This window comes from Dendrobates tinctorius, unplaced genomic scaffold, assembly GCF_039654945.1.
Source record: "Dendrobates tinctorius isolate UK_male_01 unplaced genomic scaffold, ASM3965494v1 ptg000083l, whole genome shotgun sequence".
Classification (NCBI taxonomy): domain Eukaryota; kingdom Metazoa; phylum Chordata; class Amphibia; order Anura; family Dendrobatidae; genus Dendrobates; species Dendrobates tinctorius.
In genome coordinates this window covers 13,030,537-13,038,731 of record NW_027361751.1, presented here as the reverse complement: position 1 = coordinate 13,038,731, position 8,195 = coordinate 13,030,537, and the positions used below count along the sequence as shown (strand labels likewise).

The window sequence follows — 8,195 nt, the reverse complement described above, 5'->3', positions numbered from 1 at the left end:
CCAGGTATCATTTTAATGAGTGTAACAGCGCTAACCTGACAATGTTGGCTCTGAAGGGATGATGTGAGATATTAGGGGTAGTAGTCCGGTGGCTCTGACGGGATGATGTGGGATTAGTGGTAGTAGTCTGGTGGCTAAGACAGGATGATGTGGGATGTTAGGGGGAGTAGTCCGGTGGCTCTGACGGGATGATGTGGGTTATTAGGGGTAGTTCTCCGGTGGCTCTGACAGGATGATGTGGGATATTAGTGGTAGTAGTCCAGTGGCTCTGATGGGATGATGTGGGATATTGGTGGTAGTAGTCCGGTGGTTCTGGCTGACGTGATGATGTGGGATATTGTGGTAGTAGTCTAGTGGCTCTGATGGGATGATGTGGGATATTGGTTGTAGTAGTCCGGTGGCTCTGATGGGATGATGTGAGATATTGGTGGTAGTAGTCCGGTGGCTCTGGTTGATGGGATGATGTGGGTTATTAGGGGTAGTTGTCCGGTGGCTCTGACAGGATGATGTGGGATATTAGTGGAAGTAGTCCGGTGGCTGTGGCTGATGGGATGATGTGGGATATTAGTGGTAGTAGTCCGGTGGCTCTGGCTGATGGGATGATGTGGGATATTGTGGTAGTAGTCCAGTGGCTCTGGCTGACAGGATGATGTGGGATATTAGGGGTAGTAGTCCAGTGGCTCTGATGGGATGATGTGGTATATTAGTGGTGGTAGTCCGGTGGCTATGGCTGATGGGATGATGTGGGATATTAGGGGTAGTAGTCCGGTGGCTCTGGTTGATGGGATGATGTGGGTTATTAGGGGTAGTTGTCCGGTGGCTCTGACAGGATGATGTGGGATATTACTGGAAGTAGTCCGGTGGCTGTGGCTGATAGGATGATGTGGGATATTAGTGGTAGTAGTCCAGTGGCTCTGGCTGATGGGATGATGTGGGATATTAGTGGTAGTAGTCCGGTGGCTCTGACAGGATGATGTGGGATATTAGTAGTAGTCTGGTGACTCTGACAGGATGATGTGGGATATTAGTGGTAGTAGTCCGGTGGCTCTGGCTGATGGGATGATGTGGGATATTGTGGTAGTAGTCCAGTGGCTCTGGCTGACAGGATGATGTGGGATATTAGGGGTAGTAGTCCAGTGGTTCTGGCTGACAGGATGATGTGGGATATTAGCGGTAGTAGTCCGGTGACTCTGATGGGATGATGTGGTATATTAGTGGTGGTAGTCCGGTAGCTATGGCTGATGGGATGATGTGGGATATTAGTGGTAGTAGTCCGGTTGCTCTGATGGGATGATGTGAGATATTGGTGGTAGTAGTCCGGTGGCTCTGGTTGATGGGATGATGTGGGCTATTAGGGGTAGTTGTCCGGTGGCTCTGACAGGATGATGTGGGATATTAGTGGAAGTAGTCCGGTGGCTGTGGCTGATGGGATGATGTGGGATATTAGTGGTAGTAGTCCAGTGGCTCTGGCTGATGGGATGATGTGGGATATTAGTGGTAGTAGTCCGGTGGCTCTGACAGGATGATGTGGGATATTAGTAGTAGTCGGGTGACTCTGACAGGATGATGTGGGATATTAGTGGTAGTAGTCCGGTGGCTCTGGCTGATGGGATGATGTGGGATATTGTGGTAGTAGTCCAGTGGCTCTGGCTGACAGGATGATGTGGGATATTAGGGGTAGTAGTCCAGTGGCTCTGGCTGACAGGATGATGTGGGATATTAGCGGTAGTAGTCCGGTGACTCTGATGGGATGATGTGGTATATTAGTGGTGGTAGTCTGGTGGCTATGGCTGATGGGATGATGTGGGATATTAGGGGTAGTAGTCTGGTGGCTCTGGTTGATGGGATGATGTGGGTTATTAGGGGTAGTTGTCCGGTGGCTCTGACAGGATGATATGGGATATTACTGGAAGTAGTCCGGTGGCTGTGGCTGATGGGATGATGTGGGATATTAGTGGTAGTAGTCCAGTGGCTCTGGCTGATGGGATGATGTGGGATATTAGTGGTAGTAGTCCGGTGGCTCTGACAGGATGATGTGGGATATTAGGGGTAGTAGTCCAGTGGCTCTGGCTGACAGGATGATGTGGGATATTAGCGGTAGTAGTCCGGTGACTCTGATGGGATGATGTGGTATATTAGTGGTGGTAGTCTGGTGGCTATGGCTGATGGGATGATGTGGGATATTAGGGGTAGTAGTCCAGTGGCTCTGGCTGACAGGATGATGTGGGATATTAGGGGTAGTAGTCCAGTGGCTCTGGCTGACAGGATGATGTGGGATATTAGCGGTAGTAGTCCGGTGACTCTGATGGGATGATGTGGTATATTAGTGGTGGTAGTCCGGTGGCTATGGCTGATGGGATGATGTGGGATATTAGGGGTAGTAGTCCGGTGGCTCTGACAGGATGATGTGGCATATTAGGGTTAGTAGTCTGGTGGCTCTTGCTGACGGGATGATGTGGGATATAAGGGGTAGTAGTCCGGTGGCACTGACGGGATGATGTGGGATATTAGGGTTAGTAGTCCGATGGCTCTGGCTGACGGGATGATGTGGGATATTAGTGGTAGTAGTCCGGTGGCTCTGATGGGATGATGTGGGATATTAGTGGTAGTAGTCCGGTGGCTCTGATGGGATGATGTGGGATATTAGTGGTAGTAGTCCGGTGGCTCTGATGGGATGATGTGGGATATTAGTGGTATTTGTCTGGGGGCTCTGACTGAATGATGTGGGATTTTAGTGGTAGTAGTCCGGTGGCTCTGACTCAATGATGTGGAATATTAGGGGTAGTAGTCCGGTGGCTCTGGCTGACGGGATGATGTGGGATATTAGGGGTAGTAGTCCGGTGGCTCTGGCTGACGGGATGATGTGGGATATTAGTGGTAGTAGTCCGATGGCTCTGGCTGACAGGATGATGTGGGATATTAGTGGTAGTAGTCCGGTGGCTCTGGCTGACGGGGTGATGTGGGATATTAGGGGTAGTAGTCTGTTGGCTCTGATGGGATGATGTGGGATATTAGTGGTAGTAGTCTGGGGGCTCTGACTGAATGATGTGGGATTTTAGTGGTAGTAGTCCGGTGGCTCTGACTCAATTATGTGGAATATTAGGGGTAGTAGTCCGGTGGCTCTGACGGGATGATGTGGGATATTAGGGGTAGTAGCCCAGTGGCTCTGATGGGATGATGTGGGATATTAGGGGTAGTAGTCTAGTGGCTCTGATGGGATGATGGGGGATATTATAGTGATTGTGGCTATGCGGAGTGGGCGGGGCTCTACACTCAGCTTTATATATAGATATAATCATTATAATTTGTTATAACTAACCACAGTTAGTTACTATGCCCGGGCAATGCCGGGCTCTTCAGCTAGTTACATTATATAATTGAGTAAATGCCATCATTTAGAAAATGAAAAGCTTGGAAGACGAGGAGGCAAATTTTGAAACTCAAAAATTAAAATTGGCTGTGTCATTAACTCCTTTCCGACATCAGGTGTAATAGTACGCAGATGTCGGACTCCCTCCCTTTGATGTGGGCTTCGGCGGTGAGCCCACATTTTTCCCGGCACATGGATTTCTCTAGAATAAAGCATCAGATCGCAGATATCAAGGTATCATTTTACTCAGCTTCCTATGACCTACATGATCATATAGACAGCTTAGGAGGGTTGATCCTTCTGACAGATTCCCCATTAATATTTCTTTGTTTTCTTCCCTCCAGGTACACACGGTGAAAATTCCAGTGATGCAAACATAACTTACATAATAAAAAGCTATCTCGTAGGCCAGGTGATGACTAGACTTGTACCCTCAGTGTTCACCCTGGTATTTTGTGTGGCACTCCCTCTAAATGTAATAGCAATCGTCATATTACTCTCCAAGATAAAAGTGAGGAAGCCAGCGGTGGTGTACATGCTGAACCTGGCTGTTGCTGATGTGCTTTTTGTTCTTTTTCTTCCTTTTAAAATAATATATCGTTTTTCTGGGAACAACTGGCACATTGGAGAAGCAATGTGCCGAATTGTCACTGCATCATTTTACTGTAACATGTACTGCTCCATCCTCGTCATGACCAGCATTAGCGTGGACAGGTTCCTGGCCGTGGTCTATCCAATACAATCCCTCTACTGGCGGACTACAACCCGGGCATGGGTGGCCTGTATATTCATTTGGTTCCTATCCATATCCAGTACTATTCCTCTTCTCATAACTCAGCAAACCTTGGTAACTAAGGATCTGAACATCACAACCTGCTATGATGTACTGTCATGGGAACTTCTACGGGGTTTTTATCTTTACTATTTTACCACTTACATCTCACTCTTCTTCTTCTTACCTCTCATTATTACGACCTTCAGCTACATTTCTATTATCAGAAAGTTAAGCTCTTCTACAATTGACAGCACATTCAATCGATCTCAAGCTGTGGTACTGAGTGTAATTGTGCTGTGTGTGTTTGTAGTCTGCTTTGGCCCAACCAATATCATCTTTTTAATTCACTACCTGGGTTATTATAAGGGAACCAGTGGACTTTTATATTTTACTTATGTCACTTGTGCTTCTTTCAGCAGCATCAGTTGCTGTCTTGATCCTCTTATCTATTATTATGGATCATCAAAGTGTCGGATGTTTCTGCACAATTTGCTCTGCTGCAAAATGAAAAATAATTCAGAAGAGAAAATAACTATCAGTACAAAAAGTACATAACGAACTATGGCAGAATACCATGGCAAATATAAAGTTGAAAATACTGTAAGGCTTACCTGCTCCCGCACTACCAGTGTTTTTAAGCTTTAGTGTACCTAAAAAAAAAAATTACAAGAAATATATTTCGTGTTGACAGCTCCTAACCAGACATTTGTGTTTTCATTATTATAGTCTACACACAAACTTTGATCCTGCAGTCATCATCCTTTCCAGATCTCACTTTTTTCTCGCTAACCTCCATGCAGGAGGTTAGCAAAAAACAGTAAATCATGTATGGGATTATATTTGCAGGATCAGACTACTTGTATTTATTGTTTGTAGTCTGTTACCAGGGGCAGAACTATTACTATAACAAAGAAAATGAAGAGGAGCAGCATCCAATCCGGGTGAAGAAATGTGCAGAAGTTTATTTCGCCATGAAAATATACAACGTTTCGACCATCACATGGTCTTTTTCAAGTATGTGATGGTCGAAACGTTGTATTTACATTGGATGCTGCTCCTCTTCATTTTCTTTGGATTTCTGATGTCCAATTGGGTCTTTGGACTTTGAGCGTGCATCTCCTTGATTCTGGAAGTGCTGTCAGCTATCTTTTTGTATGCTTGACCATTACTATAACAGTCTCAGCTCGGCCAGGGCCAAGAGGCAGAGCACAGTGATTCTTCTGCAATCAGTACATATGTCCAAAGCAGCAAACTCCATCCATCTGCAGGGATGTGTTGTCGCGTCGGCACACTGCTTCCCTAGCTGTGATCCAGGCCCCGTCTAACTGTCCGTTTCTTGCACTGTAACTCCATAATCAGCACTGACAGAAGAGGGAGGGGAACTACAAAGTTTGACAGGAACCTTTTGCATTTGCTTGCTTCTTTTGTTGCTCTATCTTCTGTACTCACTGCTGCTGCATTTTCCTAGACTATCTCCCCAACTGCCAAAATTGCTCCCCATTATTATTCCACAGCTGCCCCTTCCTGTCCTATCTCTCCCCATAAGCAATTTTCTGATGTCCTCTTTGCCACCCTTCATAGCTACCTTCTCCCCCATAATTAGCTTTTGTCTGTCCCTCCTGCACCTGTCCTCCCTGTCCTCTCCACCACAAAGCTACTCACTTTTGTCTTCTACCTCACCAGCTCTCTAGCTCTTCATTTTTAAATGGCCCTCTCTCTTTGTGTCTTGGGATAGTACAGGAAGGCAATGGCCCTTAATTCTTCAAGCTGCATGAGATGTGAGATGGAGACATAATGTTAATATGTGCAATCTGTGTATTAATACTGTACAATTGTATGCATGATATGTATCCAAACATTTAATGTAAAATCAGTGGATATAAAAAGTCTACACACTTCTGTTAATATGCCAATTGTTTCTGTCATGTAAAAAAATCATACCAAGAAGAATCATTTCACAGCTAGTTCTACTTTTACTATCGGCCATAATCTACACAATTCTATTGAAAAATGAACTGAAATCTTTTTTAATAATGCGGTTGCATAAATATGCACAGCCCCAAACTAATACTTTATTGAAGTACTCTTTGAATTTATGACATCATTTTATCTTGTTTCTGTGGGAAACTATCAGCATGGCACATCTAGAAGTGTCAATCTTTGCCCACTCTTCCTTGATGTCGTGTTGCAAATCTGGTGAGGGCAACTCCTGTCTACAGCGCCCTCTTCAGGTTAATTTAAAGACTTTCATGTGGATTGAGGCATGGGCTCGGCTGAGCCATTCCAAAACTTTGATCTTCTTTTGGTGAAGCTTTTTTTTGTTGATTTGGAGGTATGCTTAAGGTCGTTGTTGTGCTGCTGGGTGAAATTCCTCTTCATCTTCTGCTTTTTAGCACAGCTCTTAAGGCTTTGCTGGAAAACTGACTGATATGTGGAACTATTCATAATTCACTCCACCTTAACTTAAACCATAGTTCTAGCTACCAAAAAAACAGACCCAAAGCATAATGCTGCCTCCACCATGCTTCACTGTGGTGTCGTGCACAGTATTTGTTTTGCGTAAAACATACCTTTTGGAATTATGGTCCAAAAGTTCAGCTTTGGTCTTATGAGACCATAATAGGTTTTCTCACATGCTTTTAGTAGATTTGATACAAGTTTTGGCAAAGCATACCATACCGAGTTGTTTTTCTTTGAAAGATAAGACTTCCATCTTGCCATCCTACTCTAAAGGCCAAACATATGAGGAATACAAGAGTTTGTTGATACATGCAGTACACAACCAGCACTTGTCAGAAATTCCTTAATGTTGTTACAGGTTCTTGACAGCCTCCTAGACCAATTTTCTTATTGTCTTTTTTTTCATTTTTAAAGGACTAGGTTATGTCACTGTTGAGCCATATTTAAACCTCTTCTTGATGCCTGTTTTCACAGTGCTCCAAGTAATAGCTAATGTCTTTGACATTTTTACCCTACTCCTGACTGATAACTTTCAACAATGAGATCCCTTAGCTGTGTAGCAAGCTGTTTATGGACCATGGCTTTTTATGTAAATTGCAGCTTGGAAAATATCTTAAAAATCATTCTATTGAGAATAAGGGTGATGGAAAAAGATCTGAAATGATTGTTCTTGGTAGGATTGGTTTTTACATGATGATAACCTGGCTTTTTAACAGTAGTGTGTAGACTTTTTATATCCACTATATATGTAACAGAATAATATATTTTTGCACCTTATTAGCCAGTAAATAGAAAAATAGTCAAAGTTAAGGTTGAAAAGATTGTAACAAATAGCAAGCTTTCAAAACTACTTAGGTCTCTTCAGCCTTCTATACATGATGAAGCTACCAGAGAAATTTCTAAAGCTTGCTATTTTTTTACCCTCTTTTCAGTTATTACTAGACATTAAAAGTTATCAACAGCTGAGGAAATTCAATTTTTATTATTTTTATATATGTGGTATGTAATCTATGTCTGTGTATGTGCATTATTTTTATATGTATTTCTGGAACATACATTTATGGGTGTGTAATATGTATAAATTTGTGTAATGAATGTACAGGGTGGCCTCAAAGTAAGTATAGGAATGTTGCATTGTCGATGGAAGGCATTTTGAGCACTGACATGATTAAATAGTGTTAAACAACTGTAAATGTAATCAACAACGTAATAGAATACAAATAAACTTCTTTTGTTGTGTGTCAGTGTGTATGTTTACCCATATAATTGTTATGTCACGAGAGCCAAAAAGCGGATGTAACTGTCATGGCAGTGGCTTGCAGGTCTTCCCATTCCATCTAGCCTTGGGGGGGGCCTGATCGGTCTCTGCAGGGATATAACCCTGCTGTGTCTTGCAGACATTAGCTTCTCCAATCTATCCCATGAAAGCAGGACCTATATCGGGCATCTCCACCACTCTTTGCCCCAACGTTGTTTCTTAGCCCGTTAGCTCAGCTAGAGTAATGTTTGTGCATGGCCTGTTTGTTTCTCACGTTAGTGACCCGGACCGTGTACTCATTCTTTTTGACCTCTCATCTCCTGACCTTGGCT

The 8,195-nt window shown here is 43.6% G+C and overlaps 1 protein-coding gene across 1 annotated transcript; it reads left to right on the top strand.

Annotated features, from left to right (window-relative positions):
* Positions 1–3,750: 3,750 nt before the first annotated feature.
* Positions 3,751–7,861, top strand: LOC141097122 (proteinase-activated receptor 1-like). The gene has a single exon (XM_073584124.1). The coding sequence runs from the start codon at positions 3,786–3,788 to the stop codon at positions 4,698–4,700; it is 915 nt and encodes a 304-aa protein (XP_073440225.1). The 5' UTR covers positions 3,751–3,785; the 3' UTR covers positions 4,701–7,861.
* Positions 7,862–8,195: the final 334 nt, after the last annotated feature.